The following is an 18,124-nucleotide window of genomic DNA, read 5'->3' as shown; positions in this document are numbered from 1 at the left end:
CTCATATATTAACAACTCAAAATGCAATGCAGGTAAAAATTTATAAATAAATATCATACTAATGAAGTTACACTGTATATTGTTTTAGGACAATAAACTCACGAATAAATGAAAACAATACAATGATTTTAAGTAAAAACCAAAGGAAACAAATGACAGTTTACAATTCTTTACTCGAATTATAATCAACAAATGGTGACCAGCCACTATTTAACCCAAACAATACAATGTATTCGAAACGTGCCAATTTAATAAATAAAACAATGATCATATATGATAAAAAATAAATAAGCATTGATCGTATTGTTCATACAAACAAACAGCCAACAGCAGCTCCAACATCATCCGCCGTTATTAACTCTCAACCAATGAGAATTGGTCTGAGGCGGGACCAAAGGCGGAAGTTCACTCACGGAAAAACTAGAGTTCCATGCTTGGAAATGATTTAAAACTACTAAAACGTCCAAATTCTTGGCCACATTGCGCAACTTACTAACAGGTAAACGAAACTCAACACTTGAATTTCAGACTTTTCCGCTAAATCAGCCGCGGTATCACGACAAATGCAAACTTTGGCGAGCTCCACGTTGGAACACGTCGTCGATGGAGTGAAAACAAAAACAAACCAATGTAATATCCGTTCAGGGTGCACTTAAGTGCCAAGATGAAAAAGTGGAACTGGAAAGCTGGCCAACGAGATCGAAGAGAACAGCAAGGTTTCACTCGGCACCGTGGACGATACCGGGCCAGACAGTGGAGACCATCACGTGTCGACAGGTGAGCCAGTTTTATATGCCGTAATTTCAATTCTTAAAATGGCGTGCAATTTATGTGTCGAAAGGACTAGATCTGGTGATGCAGGGCCTTCTTCTGGAAGATCTGACAACCAAGCCAGCTCTTCTTCAGACAGCAACGCTGCGCCAGGTCAGTACCAACTTTGTCCCCACAAGTAAAATTGATCTCTGACTTAACTTTGACACACACTACAAATAAAAAACGAGATCCTTTTTTCGTCATCAGAGCTGCCAGGTTTCTACTTTGACCCGGAGAAGAACCGATACTTCCGCTTGTTACCGGGTCACAACAACTGCAACCCTCTGACCCGAGAGCAGCTGAAGGACAAGGAACGTGAGAAAGCGAGATCTCAGATGCTTGCTGAGGATGTCAAGGACACAAAAGTATTCCAACTTACATTATGTTTTAATGGAGTGTTTCCAGCAATCTAAAATATGTTATTTTGGTTCTAGAAAGCACCGAGATCAGGGCTCAATGCTACCTTGCTTCTACAGAATCGACACATTGGGCTACAATCTGAGGTGTCCTATTGCAGGTACTGTTGGTGGATATAGTTATTTTCAGATCGGCTATCTAGTCTATACCATTGACATATAGTGACAGACAGAAGAAATAAATATTACAATAGACGTCAGTAGGTACCTACAAGCACAGTTGCTTTTGTCTAGCATATCTGCTGTGGGAGATACCACTTTGTGTTTTTTACGTTTGATCTTTAAAAACTTTTCCCAAACAGATTTTGTGTTGTAATTTATAGCTATAACATGATGCAAGACCTCCATTGCCAAAGTTGTCGTTTGTTTCATCTGCAATTCACTGGCAAAAATACACTTTCAGACGGGTTCACGAGTGTAGGATCAGCGCCATGAGACGTCACAAGCTAAACCACCAGAGCACAGACGACATCCGGACTATCGTGGTCAGTACCTAAGCAAAGAACCTTCCCCGGAAAAAAAACAACAACTGGATTTCATTGTTATTCTCTCACAGGCTGATTCCAAGTGTGAGCAAGTGTTCACCGTCAGCGACATGTCCCACGGGGGCTGCAAATATGGCTGCATGAGCTTTAGCAAAACCAGCAAGAATGGATCTCTATCTGTGAAAATGTGTGACAATCCTTACGTCACCAACTGCAAGGTGAAAATATTAAAGCAAATACTTCACGTACAACTGACTTTTCAGTGAACGTACAACAATAGTTGGCTTTTTGGAGTGTCTGCCTGTTGTGAATTGTACTAGATAGATAGATATAATTGTGTAGTACAGTATTTGGGTATTTTCAGTTGTCACAATCATAATATTGAGCACCGTTTTGCATTTTTAATCCCTTTTATATATATATTGCAGGTGAATTCCCTCTCCTGGGCCTCGGTCAGCTATCCGGACTCTCATGTGTTGTATCCTCTGATAATGATTTTGCATGATGTTTGATGTACATTATGTTTGATGTACCCCTTAACCGAAGCCTGAATTTTTTAGAGTATGCCTGGTGGGTGTTGCGAATAGGCCCGGCTACGTCACTTTGCTTCCCGCTTCGCTGTTCAGCAATTCTGACTCAAGTTACATCTTTTTATTTTCTTTTTGGATTACAATTATAATTATTTTTGCATTGATTGGATGTGCAGTTGTACCTAATGAAGTGTCCCCTTGTGTCCACAGATCAGCCAGGCATGCATTGCAATTTTAAGATCCCCGCTGCCTGGTGCTGTGCTTGGTGTCAACATCCGCAGTTTGACAAGTGGTTTAGTGCGGGTGAGTGTAAAATGTATCTATCTTTTTGCCGTGAGATTTTGTAGTCCAGTCAAACCTCGGTTTTCGAACGTCTCGGTTCTCATCCCATTCGGTTTTCAACCGAAAATGTCATATTTTGTATGCCCCGGTATACAACCGAAATTCGATTCTCAAACAAATTGAGTGCACCTGAATGCATCACTCAACTACCCTCCGCGTCCTCATATGTCACTTCCTTATATGTCACGTCTTCCTCATTGTGACCGACGCATTAATATTGTCGTTGTTTTATTTTTGCGAAAATGCAGACATATTTGGTTAAGATCTCCTGAATAGTATGATTTTAAAGCAAGCAGAAGATGGTTTGAAAAGTTAGTGTGCCCTGTGATTGGTGAGCAACAAGTTCAGGATGTCCCCCGCTTACTGCCCAAAGACATCTGGGATAGATGCCAACACGCCCCGTGGCAGACAGAGAGAGAGATTTTTATGTACAGATGTATGAAAATAAAACATTACAGTTTGTTTTAATAGAATTTTACACATGACCTGCTCTATTATTAAGTTTTTATCCAGTTTATGCTGTGAAATTGTTAAAAAGTTGTTTTCGAGACTTTGAACGGAATAAGATTTTTTATATTTATTTTAATGTAAAGTGCTGTTTCGGTTTTTGAACAAATCGGTTTTCGAACAGGTTTCTGAAACGGATTGTGGTCGAAAACCAAGGTATGACTGTAATGTGTATACACGTGTGTGTGACATAATGGTCTCTATGTTTTTTTGTTTATTGGCAGGTTTATCTCATAAAGTGGTCCTGCAACACGCCGTCACGGGCAAAAAACAAACTATCAACATCAACAGTGATGTTTTGGCTCAGCAGTTTTGTGTCAGGGTGAGTTTATGTGTCTTTTCAACTCATTCACTGACTGCCATCCACCAATTTATTCAGGAATTGAAAATATGACATAGATGCCATTCCCGAATTTGTTCGGTTTTGTTTTTTTCTTGTTTGGGTGCCGATAAATCTCTGGACATGGCCTCTGGCAATGTTTTTCGCAGTATTTCCCTTTTTGTCCATGTTAGCACTTTGTGAAAGCGCTATAGAAACCAATATGTATGTATTGCATTGTATTTTCGACTGCCGCCCTCATTTCTAGCTCATATAACTCCAGACCCATATAATTTAGGAATTAACTCTTTTTTGATAAAAGAAGAGTCTAAGGTTTCTTAGGCTGCATTAAATTTTTATGTAGTCCTAAAACTCACTATTCTGTGGGTCATGGAATATCTATTAGCTATGTAATGGCTATCTATTAGCTAGCTAGTTAGCTAGCTAGTTTTGTATCTATTTGAGTTACTTCCAGGTCGAGTGAACGCTGGCGCGTGTGGCTGCCGCTGCTCACCCACAGAAAAACTGATCCCCGTGACTGTAAAGTGACCTTGAGAGTTTTGAAAGGCGCTTGTAAATGATATTTATTATTATTAAATAATCCCACGCAGGCCCCCTTGCTTTTCAATGGCTGCCGATCAGGAGAGATTTTCAGCCTCGACGCACGTGAGCTGAGAGGCAACAAGGCGATGAGCTTCAAGCAAGAATCATCCATCACATCGGTGCGCATCCTGCGGGATGAAAACTACCTGCTTGCTGCCGACATGTCAGGCCAGGTTAGGAACCGCATGTTCGTCACACTTTGACCACAGTAACTTCTCAACTTTTTTCATCTCTTTGTTAGATCAAACTCTGGGACATCCGGGCTAGGAAGACTGTACAGCAATACAGGGGCCATTACAATGAGCATGCTTACCTCCCGATTCATGTCAGTGAGCCTGAGGGGCTTCTTTTAGCTGGTAGGGGACAAAACTACTCTGTATTTAAGATGATATGCAAACACTTTTTTTGTCTTGGACTAAAATATAAAAAAAAAATATGGGGAAAGTTGTTAAGATTGCACAACTGTCTATATTTTTATGTTACTGTTGTTTATTATTTTGATTTATGTTGACTATTACGTGAAGCGCTCTGTTACAGCTGCAGTGAAAGCGCTATATAAATTAGCATGTATTGTAAACACATAGCATATTAGCATTTGACTACTTTCCATTCTGTTGTAATTACATCGTCTTTATTACCCACAGTGGGTCAGGACTGCTACACAAGGTGCTGGAGCCTGCGGGATGGCCACCTTCTGAGGACCATCCCGTCCCCCCACCCGGCTGCCAATGATGCCATTCCCAGCGTGGTCTTCTCGTCTGGCCTCGGTGGCCGCACGGTGGGGGTTCCTGGCCTGCTTATGGCTGTCAAAAAAGACCTTTACCACTTCCCCTACAACACGGATGAGAACGAATCATAGGTGCTTTGATGAATGGGACACTTCTTGACGTTCACCTCCTCAATGACGGTAAAGGTTTTCAATTTTGTTGATGTTTTTGTTTGCAGGGTTGTTGAATTGCACTGCAATAAGACTGAAAGATATTCATTACATTTTCAGTGATCCTGGAGCTTCATTTTTGTAGTTTGTAAAAGGAAAAATTAGGGACATTTTTACACCAGTCTGGTTTAGTGAGCATATTAAAAATGAGAAAACATGGATAAAGTGACAGGTTTGGTGTTTAATTCATGAGCATGGTGCATTTGTTGCAGCATTGCTTTAACTTTGTATTATGTTCATTAAAAAAAAATATATACAGTACTTGATTGCCTAGTTTGGTGTTAAAAACACTTTGTATGACATTCTTAAAATTAAAAAAAAAATACCCACACATTTCCATCAAATTAAACTCCAGAAAATTCAGCAAATGACATTCTCGCATTCAAATGTATCCTTGGCATATGTACTGAGGTGTACGACAAATTTCCAGCCTCAATGTACAGTAAAGTCTCGTTATATTGATATCGGATATATCGATAGTCCCGGTTATATCGATACTATTTCTATGCACGCACGGAGAAAATTACATGCAAACAGGGTCGGATATATCGATAGTCCCGGTTATATCGATATTTTTTCGGACTCCCTTGAATATCGATATAACGAGACTTTACTGTAATTGAAGCAAGTCTATCTACCATTTAGAAAAAAAAAATGGTCAGGATGATGTCATGTGGATAAAATCGGTCCCACTGAAGATTCTCTTGAGAGTTAAAAAAATCAAATAAAATCACATAGCACCAAGTCAAGTGAATAGGTAGGTTGCTCCGTCACAGCACTGTTCATTCCAGTCGGACAAATTAAGTCATTTCATGTGTGATGTCACTCTAGAATGGGAGGATTTTTCCAACAATGCCATCTTGTGAAGCAGTTCATCCAACGGTGTCAGCAAAAAGGTGTTATGAATGTCTACGTTTTGTGTTTTAAACTCATTCACCGCCATTCACGAATTTATTTAGGAATGGAAAATTAGACAGAGCGCCGAATTTGTTCATTTTTTTTTCCCATGCTTGAATGCAGATAAAGCGCTGGCCATGCCCTCTGGCAATGTTTTCTTTATTTTCCACAAGGGGGCAGCATTTCCATTTTTTCCCATGTTAGCGCTTTGTTCCAGCTTCAGCTGTTGTTAAAGGGCTATATAAACCAATATGTATTGTATTGTATTTTGGACAGCCACCCTCATTTCAAGCACATGTAACTCCAGACCCATATAATTTAGGAATTATGTATTCCTAAAACTCTATTCTGTGGGTCCTGGAATTTGAGCGACAATGACAAAAACACTGGCACTGCAGTGTACACATTTTTGCACGTCTGGCAGTGAATGAGTTAATTTTGATTTGTCACAATTAAGGCTTTTTGATTGATGTCTGCCTTTTTAAAATTAGCTACTAAAGGCTTATGGTGGTGTTAGCGTGGATTAGATAGATTTTTTTTTGGGGGGGGGATAGATCTACAGCACAGGTGTCAAAGTCAAGGCCTGCGGGCCAAATCCGGCCCTCCATATCATTTTTTTCGGCCCGTGATAGCAAATCAAACTTGTTAAATTCCATGATGATTGCTAAAATCTGAGCCAAAATTTCATATTTTTGGATGTCAACCACAATAAAAGTCATTATTCTTGACTTCAGATTTGAAAACGAGTTATTCATTAATTTGCTGTGTGGTCTATATGTAATATTTGAAGGGATTTAAACATTCTAATGGGTTCCCCAAATTCATAACGGCCCTCGAGAGGAAACCATAACTACAATGTGGCCCGCGGCAAAAAATGACCTTGATACCTCTGATCTACAGTATAGAGTAAAAAAAATCAAATAGTGAGGATCAGCGTGCAGAAAATGGACGGATGGAAAGGACGATAAAGAACCAGAGATATGTTAGGTTATCCTCATAACAGCATATCTAACATGGCTTTTGCTCAATAATATGTAACGATCACACTTCCTGTTCCCTCAAGTTCCCTTCACGATATTCAAGTTTCATCAACTGACCACAGTTAAAAACAGAAATTGTCATTCAAAACCCAACTGGAAGAACTGGATGGAGATTAAAAAAAATGGGTCCACGTGGGTTTTTGAAATCCTGCTAGAGTTCCCCAGACTTCTGGCTGCATACGCTGCAGACCCTCACCGGGTGATCCCAACCTCGGGAGGGCACAGCACGCCTCTCCTGCGAGCAGTCTTTGCATACGCCCTGACCGCAGGCGCGGCAGTGGTGGATGGAGAGGCGAGAGGTTGAAAAATCTCTCTGGCAGCCGCAGCAGGCTTGGATATCCTGGTCGGGGACCCAATAGGCGGGACGTGCGGCTTCCTTCATCATACCTGGCGGACATGACGGTTTAGTATAGAAGGGGTCTTGGATTTATGCGCAGTGTTTTTTCGCAAAACGTTTGCTGAAAATCTCGTGTCGAATATAAAAGTACTGATAAGGCGCCATCTTTATTACTATTTCAGATTATGCTGTCATAGGAACCATCAAAACCAACTTGGATCAGTTTCTTGGTAGTCCATTTTTTTTATTTACTCACCGAGCGGTATATCGATGGCGCCGACGACGGCGCCAAGTGTATTCTGAACAGCTTCTCCGACCTTCCTTGCGATCAAGGTCCCGCCTTCCTCCTCTAACGCCGCATCCAGGAGCTCTAAAGCAGACACTTACGTATCAGCCATCTTCCCATACATCCCGGTGGAAAAAAAAAAGGATGAGAAATTTGCATACCGGTGGGTATTCCTCGGTTTTGGAAGCACCCGTCGCAAACTCGAACTGGGTCCAGCCCCCAGCCTCTCTCGGGAACCGGGCGGGCTTTAGAGGAGCAGGCATCGCAGAAGCCCTCGCCGCAGGCTCGGCAGTGGTGCTTGGTGTCGTTGGTTTGGAAGTCCGTTGCACATTTATGGCATTTCTTCAAAATAAGAAAACATAGTTAGAGGGGAACAAAAGGGCGAGCACCATGCACCAAGAAAATAAATGAATAAAACAATGCATTACGTCTGTGTAAGCTCTCAGTCGTACAGGAGTGGTCCATTGATGAAAAGGTTTCTTCAGCAGTCATCTGTATTTCTTTGAAGGTTTTGGATGTTTCATTTCTCATCCAAGAGGCTTCGTCATCGAACTAAAATTTTGCTGGTCGGGATATATATATATATATATATAGGGCCAGGCCTACCAGCAAAAATTTAGTTCGCTGACGAAGCCTCTTAGATGAGAAGCGAAACGCCTGACACCTTCAAAGAAGTACAGATGACGGCTGAAGAAATCTTTTCATCAAAACAATGTATTATCATACCTGTCAAGTTGTACACTAATTTGTACAAGTGAGCACTGATTTTTAAATTTGTACGCCGTACATACAAAATATGTACATTTTCCATTCATTATATTTTTTCTCGTTTTGATTTTGTCACTATTACACAAAGAGACAATGCACTGAATTGGTCTGTATCCATTAGATGATGAGAATCTCGCGTTGCAATTAGGGTGAAAAGCGACAAGCCTATCAATGAACAAGTCATCGGATTCTGTGAACACAACCTGCCTTCAAATGTTGCTGATCACTTCTCAGAATTAACAAAAGAAATATTTCCTGACGTGAAGATTCCATTGGTAAGTCAACTTTATCATTTGACTTTTTTTAATACTAATAATAATAATACATTTCATTTATAAGTGTATTTCAAAACTCTCAAGGTCACTTTACAGTCACAGGACAAGCTAGATAGCTAGCTAAGTAGCTAGCTAGATAGCTACAAAGCTAATAGATGGCTATCTAGCCAGCTAGATAGCTAATACATGAAACCACAAAGATAGTTCACGATTATAAATAAAAAATATGGGAAACGTGTCGCTGTTGACCACTTTCTTTATTTTAATTTTACTTTTTTTTCTCCCTTATATTTACACGTTGAATCTTCAGACTTAATAAAAGGATGTTGCGATAGCAATTGGCCACGGGTAGAAATTACACAAGGCTTTTTGAATTGAAACGTTCATTTTCATATTAAAAATAATACAGATTCAACTTACAAAAAAATAAATAAATCCGTTTTTAAATTTCATTTATTAAATTATTGTTAATTAGAGACTGTAATTTGACTCAAGCTTACGTTCCTGTGAACTGTGATTCTTTCTTGCGTAATTGACAAACAGTGAAAGGTTGAACCAGGCCATATACAGATACAGTTATTTTTGGTTCATTTTACGTACGCTATATAAAAAGGAAAATTAGTCTCCATTTTATATGGGCAGACGCCATTATTTGTAAAAATGCCAACCGCCTCGGGTTGCCAGGTATGCATTATTCACTGTACGCACCAGGATGAGAGAATTGGGCGTCCAGTAGGTGGGAGCGATCTGGTCAGTGAGCCAAGAGGTGACCGCCTTGGCCGGTTTGACGCTAAGCTCCGATACCGACTGGGAGATGTACTTGACTCCATCCAGCAGCCTCTGGGCGGCGTTGTGATTATCTTTCAGGAAGCCGTCCGACTGAAATGAGGACGATCTGCTCAGTATTGCAAACATTCAGCTAGCAAACAACATATGCTAACACGATGGCTTCACCCCAGGCCAGATGTGCTGGATCTCGGTTCTGACAACCGTTTCCACCGGATCTTGGTTTCCATACCAGTACTGCCTGCTTCGATAAATCACTCCACAGTTGGGACACTCGATGACGTATCTAAAAAGGAAAATATCGCAGTGAGTATTGGCCTTTGAAAATATTCTTATGCAAGGTACTGGCACTGACTTGATATTTGTTTGGTTTGGAACGTTGTCGGTATAAAATCACTTTCAGTGACACCCAACCCATCAAATTGTGACTCACCCGGACCAGGCGTAGACGGCCAAGCCAAACCATGGCGAGTCGGATGAGGCCGTCGTCTTGGGAACCACGATCACTTCTTTCCCTCCTTCGTAGCAGGCCTGGAAAGTTTTAAAACGTAGTCGCTTGCGTCTTCATTAACTCATTCACTGCCAGACGATGTGCTAAAATGTGTCTACTCCAGTGCTAGGGTTTTTGTCATTGTCACTCGAATTGCAGGACCCAGAGAATATTGAGTTTTCGGACTACATAAACATTCAATGCAGCGTAAGAAACCTTATACAGGTAACATCCGACGTACGACCAGCTTGACTTACGACCACCCGTACTTACGACCATGACCTCCAGACCCTATTTTTAAAAAATTCAATTCTACGCCTGGCACTGCAATGCTCTCGCAGGCCGCCAACGTGTTTGACAATTTTGGCCAGCCAGCCAGCATCTCATTCTCGCACAGCAATCGACCGTGTGATGGCACCAGAGGGGAGGAGTATTCAACATTTTGAATGGATTTCAACTTACAGCCACTTCGACTTATGACCGTTTGGTCGGAACGAAACCAGATCGTAAGTCGGATGTTACCTGTACTATATTCTCTGATCAGGAAAACAAGGCTATTTCCTAAATTATGTGGGTCTGGGTTTATATGAGCTTAAAATGAGGGTGGTTGTCCAAAATACAATGCAATCCCGACATTGGTTTATATAGCGCTTGAACAGCTGAAGAGCTTACATGGAAAAAAATGGAAATGCTGCCCTCTTGTGGAAGGTAAAAAACATTGCCAGAGGTCTGTCCAGCACTTTATCGGCACCAAAGCAAGAAAAAACAAAACCCGAACTAATTCAGGAATGGCGCTCTCCATCAGTGGTGTCAAACTCATATTTGTCGCGGGCCACACCGTAGTTACGGTTTCCCTTGGAGGGTCGTTGTGAATTTTGGGAAATCATATAAATGTTTCATTATCTCCACATATTATATACATAGCGCACAACAAAATAATGAATAACTAGCTTTCAAGTTTGACGTAAACTGTTTTTGTGGTTTACATGGGACAATTTGGTTCGGACTTTAACAAGCATCATGCAATTTGATTTGCTTTCGCGGGTCGAATAAAATGATGTGGCGGGCCAGATTTGGCCCCCGGGCCTTGACTTTGACACATGTGCTCTACATCATATTTTAAATACCCGAATAAATTCGTGAATGGCAGTGAATGAGTTAAAAGATGGACCTTGCACGTGTAGATGCGGTTGTCGTATTGCGCCGAGTAACGGCATTGATGCTTGGCTTCGTGTTCTGCTCCTTCGTTCAGGTGGTTCATGCTTCTTTTACAGCCCGACCTAAAAATGAACATTTATAATAAAATCATTTGGAATGAAAAAAAAAAAAAAAAAAAAAAGAAACATGGCGCAGAACATGTAGTAATATGCGCAGTGGAGTTCCAAAGTTGCGCAAATGGCTCAGATACCAACTGAATATGTATATTTGCACATACCCACAACTCAGGCAGATGCAGGAGCAGGTGAAATACTCATCAGGGAAGAAGGAGTTACTGGCGATGTGTTCATCGGGACTTTCGCCGCTAAAACGCTCGCTCAGCGCCTGAAGAGATCCAATAGTCATCAAAATCGACTCCCTGTGGCTAACATCGCCCATCGGCGAAGCTAACTACCGACCTGCAATGCTTTGTAGATGACTCCGGCAGAACGGGGCGAGCGTGTGGCGTTGTTGTCCAGTTGCCGCTCCAGGCTGCGTTGCAAGCCAACGAAGTCAGTAGGTGGGTTGAAGGTACGAGTCCCGCCATACTGGATGGAGCTGAAGGCGTCGGGGAACACAGCTAGTTTCCTGAAGCGTTCCTGAATGAGGCGGTCTGCCGATTCGGATGGCTTGTCTGGAGATGGCAAAATGGAACATCAACGGAATGCGTTTTTGGTTTTGGGTCTTCTTTTTGGTACGCTACCTGATCCTAACAATTTGGTGTGCACGGTCTCGTGGAAGATGATGACAGCAGGTCCCAGAGTGGACAGCGGAACATCTAAGCCGCAGCGGGTGGTGGTCACCTTCAACTCACGGGCAAAATGCTTCAAGTAGGCCTCCGAGGCGTCGCCCAGGAATTTGAAAAGGTCGTCACGGAGACGGTCAGCGCGTGTCCGATAGATGACGAGATCAGAGATGGCCAAGACTTTAAGGAGCAGGCGGGTTCGTTGACCTTGACTAGGCCCTGAGTTCCCCCCCGGCCCCGGGGCAAAAAAAAAAAAACTTGGTCTACACTCCTTTGCACGAGTGGAGAAGAAAATGGCTTTCAACGTCACCATCTTACCAGCTCCGAGAAGTCCTTCTGTGTCAATAACAACCACGTGGTGAAGCGGGTCCATGGCAGCCCACACTCCCACAGTGCAAGACTCCTGCGTCGGAGATGTTGTGAATACTTCCCTTCCGAGAAAGAAGGTGTGGTTGAGCGTGTGCGACTTCCCCTCGCCGGTGTTGCCAAAAATGGAGACCACCTTGAGTAGCTCGTCGGCGTCGCATCCTAGTCTGTTTACAAATTCTTCCTCGTTCTTCACCTGGAAAAAGCTCAGAAGATGAATCCCTCCCTCTGTATCCATCAAGAGAGGAATGTTGAAGAGCTCACCTGCATTTCCTCTTTTTCATCCACCAACAAGAAGCTGCACACTTTGTCCAGCTGCTCTTTCAAGATGTCCAGCTCAGACTGGCCAGAGCTCACGCTATTCTCATGGGCACTTTTGGACTGGGGGTAATGGGTGAGAGGGTGCTTCTTTTTGTTCCCACTGCTATGGGTGCGTTTCTGGCAGTCCAAGCAGAGGTTTATTTTGCATCCTTGGCAGCGGACGGCCGCTCGGACCCGCCCGGCCGTCACCGAGCCGCCACCGTCCCCTTTACACGAGTCGCAGAAGGGGACGTGGCCCGGGGAAATGCGAAGTCGGTCGTGGTTCCTCATACGTTCCTGACGGTGGAGCTCCATCTCGCAGCGGGAGCATTGAAGGCTGCTACACTCATCGCATTCGAAGGAGGCCTCATCCGACCCACCGCAGGCGTAACTCTCTTGGCAGACGAGTGGTGTGTTCATGGTTTTATCTTCTGCGGGACTTTGACTAGTCATTGTTGATAATGGGGGTCTACACTATACTATCTGCACACCTTGGCACACTTCCAAAAACCGAGGAAATGGCTCGAATGATTTATATCAGCACCACAATTACTTCTGTCCGGGTTTCATGCACTCTTTCCATAGCATCGAATCAAGATGTTGTGTTTTTTTCCATTGATATTTGCTTTAATCTTTTCTTTGGGTGCTCTCTCGGTCAAGAGGCTAACAGAAATGATTACTCAAGCAACCTTGCAATGATGCAACAAATAGCTTGGATAACAACAAATCCCACTGTGTGTAATGTGAACACCATCAAAACAACAGTTCCAAAAAGTAGTCAAATATATCGATAAATGCGTGTTTAGGTGTTGACCAAAAACTTCATCTTTTTTTCCCTTGTTAATAACTAGAAGGGTTTATGCTAAGTTGCTAAACGACGTCTTCTGAGGCTATTGTTATTTGTACAGTCAGGTAATATTGCATTAATAATAATTAGCGGTAATACTGTCGGAAAACAACAACCTCCGTGTCAATCGGCTGACCTCGCGTCGGTTACCAGTCCCAGCCGAGAAGAATGACTCGACTTGAGAAAACTGCCAACTCGACACTGTTTCAAAAGTGTGCGCTGGCTAATAACAAGGTAGCATAGCGCCCCTGTGCCACGCACTAACCTCGGCGATAAAGTTGGATTGCTGTGTCAGACCCCGGGAGCAGATGGTGTTGCTTTTACATCAGCTGATCAGCTTGTTTTTATCCAGGGTTGAGAAGTCAAAAGGAGCCGCACTGCATTCTGGGAAATGTAGGACTGCCGGAGTGATGCTAAACTCAAACAATCACCGTGTTTGCCTCATTCTTACCATAATTAAATGTATTAATTTTATGTTAGTTACAAATCATCTTCTTTTGTGTCGTTTTCTCTTCACGACCATTATTTAATTTTTATTTACAGAATTATTCCCACAATGCTTTGTGTTTCAGCTGTCATGTGTGGGAGCTTCTTTCAATATCCAGCGTACACCGATATTATTTTATTTATGTTATCTTGTATGGTAGCTTGTCGTCTATTTGAAACAAATTTAGATTTTTATACGTTAATATTAAAAGTTTATATTATTTATTACAGCTTGTTGAAGAAAGTAATAAACAAATAATGACCTAATTTTAAAATATTAATAGTAGTTCCGGTGTAGCCGGGGCGTCTCGGTAAAAACAACAAACGTCATACACCTGGCTAGCCTTTCACATCAGTAGCTTTTATTTGTCATTAAAAATATCCCAACGTCGTTCTGCCTGGTATTTTAACAATGAGCATTCTTTATTAACAATCCTAAAAGTTGTTTTCGCTTGCCTTAACCCGTTGTTGCTGTAAAATGAAACATTCGTTTACTCCCGGTGACCTTCATTGTCATTTGTAGCTTGACCATAACTATTTCGTTTCAGTCCCAACTTGTGTTATTTCTTTGGTGAAAATGGAAGATGAAAACTACACCGATATAAATGGCAACCCGATATATTTGGACTGTCAAAAGCACTGCAGTTTTTGCCGAGAGTTTACTATCAGCTCGCCCAAAATGTCCATCGGCAAGGTGATGGGATACACTTGCGCCGTTTGGCTTGCTGCCTATGCCGTGTTCTTCATCACAGATGTAAGTCATGAAGTAACATTAACTATTGTCATCACAAAAAAAGTCTCCACAAATTTCTCAGATTATGATTAGTACAATCTTCGAATTCATATCTCCTGTCTCTTGTGGAACGTGTTAAACTCTTGGTGGCAAAGGAGTTCCCTATCCTTAAACTACCGTATTCTCGACAATTGTGGACTGCCCTCCATGTCTATTGGAAATATTGTCTTATTTTGGGGGAGGTGTCAATTACTTATGGGTTTTGTTGCCACATATAAGCTCTGTATACACAGGGATCATTGTAATATAAATGTATATCACTGCACCACCAATGTCTGTGTGAAAATTAGGATTGATGCGCCGAATATCTTCTCTCCACATGTAGAACACAGCTGTTCTCACTGGCGCCATCCTTGTCATCCTGTTGGGAATGATGCTCCATATTCACTTGGTGAAGGTGGACCACGAGTCAGTGGTCGTTATCGGCTCTTTGGGCATCCAGGTATCCTCCAGCTATGCGTCGGGACGGGAGACGAGCACCTTCATTGAGATGAGCCAAGTCAAGGATGTAGTCATCAATGAAGCCATTTACATGGTGTTTAAAAACGTTTACAATATATTTTGTCACATTTTATGCTCGATCCAACACAAAACTGTAGTGTTTATTTTATTACAGCATCAAATCATCTACTACCTTTGCATACTGCTGAAGAACCCCTCAGCTTCTGGTGATGTGTCAAGCGTGGTGCCATTGTTTCAGGTAGGAATTGATCAGTTTTGGACCATTAACACAGATCATAATTGATTTTGACCATTTCTTTATGTTTTCCAGAGCTCAAAGCCAAGGCTGAACTGCTTGGTTAAAGTGTACAAAAGCTGTCAGGAGATTTTGTCAAACTGCTGATATCTCACACATAACCAGGCCAGAGCCTTCTTGATTGTTTTTAATATATTGTTTACTAATTTAATCATCAATAGGCATTTTTGCGATGTTTTACCCATCCATTTTCTGATCCGCTTTATGCTTACAATGGTCACAGGGCGTTCTGGAGCCTATCACAGCTATCTTCAGGCAGTAGGTAGGGCAGTAGGGAGGGCAACCAATTTCCAGTTTCCAACCAATCGCAGGGCCTATATGTTTCGTCCCTGATTATTAAGTGCATAATTCACTCACAGAGCAGTATGTGCCTCTTATCTTTAAAGATAACTGCTCAATTTTGATAAAATAACCCCGAAAGCTCAAAAGTGCATTCAAAATCAAATCCAAAATCATATTTCACTGCCATTTTGCCAAAAAGTATTTGGGTAAACAGTATTACCTACAACAGATGAGACATTAACAGTGGATTGAAGGTCATTAGATTGTCCTTATTAATTTATTACTGTAGTAGAGGTTTTGTTTTATTTAAAATGTGCTTTGTGGTTTCCTTTTGAAATACAAATCCACCAGCTTTGTTATTTTAGCATCAAGATCTTGTAATTTAATAACATTTGTTGACTTAAATTGGTTTGAATTGTATTGCACCTATACCCACAGTAGGGGGCATCATTGCACTACATGTTAGATTCATTTGAATACATTCCAACACTTTAATGTGATTCATGTCGAAAATCCAAACAGTAAAGGTCTATATTTTTAAAACCCAAGTACTAATATTCAGATTTTGTATCCATTAACTTAGATACAACTTTATATGAATTTTAGACCATATTTACTACCGTCATTACTGTTGTTAAAGCGCTATATGAATCAATGTGTATTGTATTGTATTATCATGTACTGTTTTTGTCTATCTGCAGCAGGTGACTCTACTCAGGGTACACACCGACGGTTTAAAGTCGTATTGATTACATCTTAAATCTGTTAATGCAGAAATCTGATAACCACAATGTGCATATTAAACAATGATAAATCATGTCCATCTGAAGTTTTTTATTTGTTTTTGTTTTTACCACAGTATTCACCCTTACCTTGTTTTCCATACCTCCCTCTTCTTCACGCCCTGGCCACCTGGATCCCCTTAAGTCGGACCCCCTGTTTTAACCTGGTGCGCCAAAAGCTGACAAAACAATCGACAGGGTGTGACTTTTAACGGCCTAAGATGTTTCAGCCTCATCAACAGCGGCCCCCTGACAATGTTATGGTGCACCCCTTGGAGGTGCGAAACAGCCGGGAACTGGTGGGCCTCAGGCTCTCATTTAAAGGCGGCAACCCGAAACGTAAATAATTGCTCATGTCATGTATTTCTCTGGGTGGAGCGGTATACTGTTAATTATTCATTTAGACCCTGATTACTTGCACTTTCTACTTTACAACACTTTTCTCAACTTGATTTGTTATTAAGTCGCAATTCCCACCTGAACGTCATCCTGAACGTGGATCAGCATTGACCAGCGCTCTGTGGACGTGTGAAATTTCAGTGCGAGAAGCGAGACAGGGGTTGTTTGGCTCCCCGCTGAGTCGGGTGGTGCCACCTCTAACACCTGTAGGGACCCCAAATTAACACACGCCTACAAAATGGTCACAGATGACAGTGTTTAAACTCCTGAAGGTAAAACGTGTTTTTTTTAAATACGGTTTGTCATTCTCAATTTCAACTATCTTGATGTATTCATGTGGTAAATTCAATACCGTTAAGTCCTATTTGGCTCAAACATGACATGGATTACATATTTTCTATTATGGCTATGTCTTTTATTGTTCTTTCTTTGTGCTGTTTTTCTTCAGGAATTTGAAGAGAAGACTGCTTGAAGAGTATATTACATTTTGGAAGTAAGTTTTATTTATGTAGCAATTGTCACAAAGAACATTCACCCATTGCTTCACTTCATTAAAAGACATAGACAAGATACGGAAAAACAGCCAGGATTTATGTTCTAAAGGCTCTACCGTATATGCTTTTCATTCTTTCTTCATCTTGTAAATGTATACATGCAGACTGTTGACACAACAAAATCCCTTCGGATGGTGTCAAGTGTCTTCAGGACTGTTGCCATAGGAAGAGTCGAGTCGTGGCTTTTGTCTGCATATGTCCCCAGGTGTAACCCGGTGACAGTTTGGGTTTGAATTCAAAATCTGTCCAATGTGGAGTGAGTTTTTGACCCAGTCGTACTGCATGATTTCCTGCCAGGTTGGCATGGTAGAACCGGTCTTGACACGAGACTACTGGCTTTGTGGGAAATCACCTTCTGACTGACGGACAGGGAGTAATAGTTCCAGCTTTGCGTATCAAGATCAAGGATGTGACATTCAGTGTGTAATGTCTTGACTGACACTCACAGACCACTTTATTAGGTCTGCAGAAGCCCTAATACAACGTTTGCCTTTTTCTGGTGTGCCATCTGCGAGACGTGAGGGAAGCGAGACGCCTCTCGTCATACCAGCTGGCAGCAGATAAGATGAGAGGAGAATAACCGGTTCTGCTCGACATCAGCGAGGGGAGTTTAGGGGGGCCGGCAGAGCCCTTACAACAACAAACCTTGAGCAAAACACAATTATTCCCAAGTGATATAAAGTTCTATCATTTCAATTTATGTTTGTTGTGTTCAATGATCCTCAAGATTTTTCTTTCCTTGACCTTTTTAGGAAGCCGTTGATGACGTCTTGCATCATACCTGA

At 41.7% G+C, this 18,124-nt stretch overlaps 3 protein-coding genes across 4 annotated transcripts; 2 read left to right on the top strand and 1 right to left on the bottom strand.

Moving 5' to 3' along the window:
* Positions 1 to 384: 384 nt before the first annotated feature.
* Positions 385 to 4,970, top strand: wdr21 (WD repeat domain 21). The gene is made up of 14 exons (XM_089022094.1): positions 385 to 499; positions 646 to 777; positions 842 to 924; positions 1,021 to 1,178; positions 1,248 to 1,330; positions 1,633 to 1,714; positions 1,786 to 1,932; positions 2,143 to 2,192; positions 2,275 to 2,354; positions 2,455 to 2,547; positions 3,318 to 3,415; positions 4,024 to 4,188; positions 4,257 to 4,371; positions 4,660 to 4,970. The coding sequence occupies exons 2-14, from the start codon at positions 665 to 667 to the stop codon at positions 4,872 to 4,874; spliced, it is 1,482 nt and encodes a 493-aa protein (XP_088878220.1). The 5' UTR covers positions 385 to 499; positions 646 to 664; the 3' UTR covers positions 4,875 to 4,970.
* Positions 4,971 to 5,113: 143 nt separating this feature from the next.
* zfyve1 (zinc finger, FYVE domain containing 1) lies at positions 5,114 to 13,723 on the bottom strand. Its single transcript, XM_089022093.1, has 12 exons — positions 12,404 to 13,723; positions 12,092 to 12,335; positions 11,732 to 11,992; positions 11,448 to 11,662; positions 11,267 to 11,373; positions 11,003 to 11,111; positions 9,775 to 9,872; positions 9,510 to 9,627; positions 9,264 to 9,434; positions 7,674 to 7,854; positions 7,483 to 7,596; positions 5,114 to 7,276 (listed from the first exon to the last, which is right to left on the bottom strand). The coding sequence occupies exons 1-12, from the start codon at positions 12,890 to 12,892 to the stop codon at positions 7,041 to 7,043; spliced, it is 2,343 nt and encodes a 780-aa protein (XP_088878219.1). The 5' UTR covers positions 12,893 to 13,723; the 3' UTR covers positions 5,114 to 7,040.
* Positions 13,724 to 14,083: 360 nt separating this feature from the next.
* On the top strand, positions 14,084 to 16,423 carry pigh (phosphatidylinositol glycan anchor biosynthesis, class H). Of its 2 annotated transcripts, none has more exons than XR_016118440.1 (4): positions 14,084 to 14,526; positions 14,891 to 15,100; positions 15,165 to 15,265; positions 15,338 to 16,423. XR_016118440.1 is itself a non-coding variant. In XM_089021885.1 (4 exons), exons 1-4 carry the CDS (start codon positions 14,350 to 14,352, stop codon positions 15,407 to 15,409), a joined length of 543 nt encoding a protein of 180 aa, XP_088878011.1. In that variant the 5' UTR covers positions 14,085 to 14,349; the 3' UTR covers positions 15,410 to 16,423. The 2 variants fall into 2 exon arrangements, 1 of the variants encoding a protein (XP_088878011.1); XM_089021885.1 differs by having other exon boundaries at positions 14,085 to 14,526; positions 15,182 to 15,265.
* Positions 16,424 to 18,124: the final 1,701 nt, after the last annotated feature.

Source organism: Hippocampus bargibanti, linkage group LG19 (assembly GCF_051943395.1).
Source record: "Hippocampus bargibanti isolate YZ-2025 linkage group LG19, ASM5194339v1, whole genome shotgun sequence".
Taxonomy (NCBI): domain Eukaryota; kingdom Metazoa; phylum Chordata; class Actinopteri; order Syngnathiformes; family Syngnathidae; genus Hippocampus; species Hippocampus bargibanti.
This window is presented reverse-complemented; position numbering and strand designations above follow the sequence as displayed.

Bases quoted from the DNA above. Each gene is read 5' to 3' on its own strand.
- wdr21 (XM_089022094.1), top strand. From the start codon at position 665: ATGAAAAAGTGGAACTGGAAAGCTGGCCAACGAGATCGAAGAGAACAG. The intron at 1,331-1,632 runs GTACTGTTGGTG...ATACACTTTCAG, and splicing joins TCTGAGGTGTCCTATTGCAG to ACGGGTTCACGAGTGTAGGA. The intron at 1,933-2,142 runs GTGAAAATATTA...TATATATTGCAG, and splicing joins CTTACGTCACCAACTGCAAG to GTGAATTCCCTCTCCTGGGC.
- zfyve1 (XM_089022093.1), bottom strand. From the start codon at position 12,892: ATGACTAGTCAAAGTCCCGCAGAAGATAAAACCATGAACACACCACTC. The intron at 9,873-11,002 runs GTCCATCTTTTA...AAAACTTTCCAG, and splicing joins ACCGCATCTACACGTGCAAG to GCCTGCTACGAAGGAGGGAA. The intron at 9,435-9,509 runs GTGAAGCCATCG...TCCTCATTTCAG, and splicing joins TCCAGCACATCTGGCCTGGG to TCGGACGGCTTCCTGAAAGA.
- pigh (XM_089021885.1), top strand. From the start codon at position 14,350: ATGGAAGATGAAAACTACACCGATATAAATGGCAACCCGATATATTTG. The intron at 15,101-15,181 runs GTGTTTAAAAAC...ATTTTATTACAG, and splicing joins TCAATGAAGCCATTTACATG to CATCAAATCATCTACTACCT. The intron at 15,266-15,337 runs GTAGGAATTGAT...TATGTTTTCCAG, and splicing joins GCGTGGTGCCATTGTTTCAG to AGCTCAAAGCCAAGGCTGAA.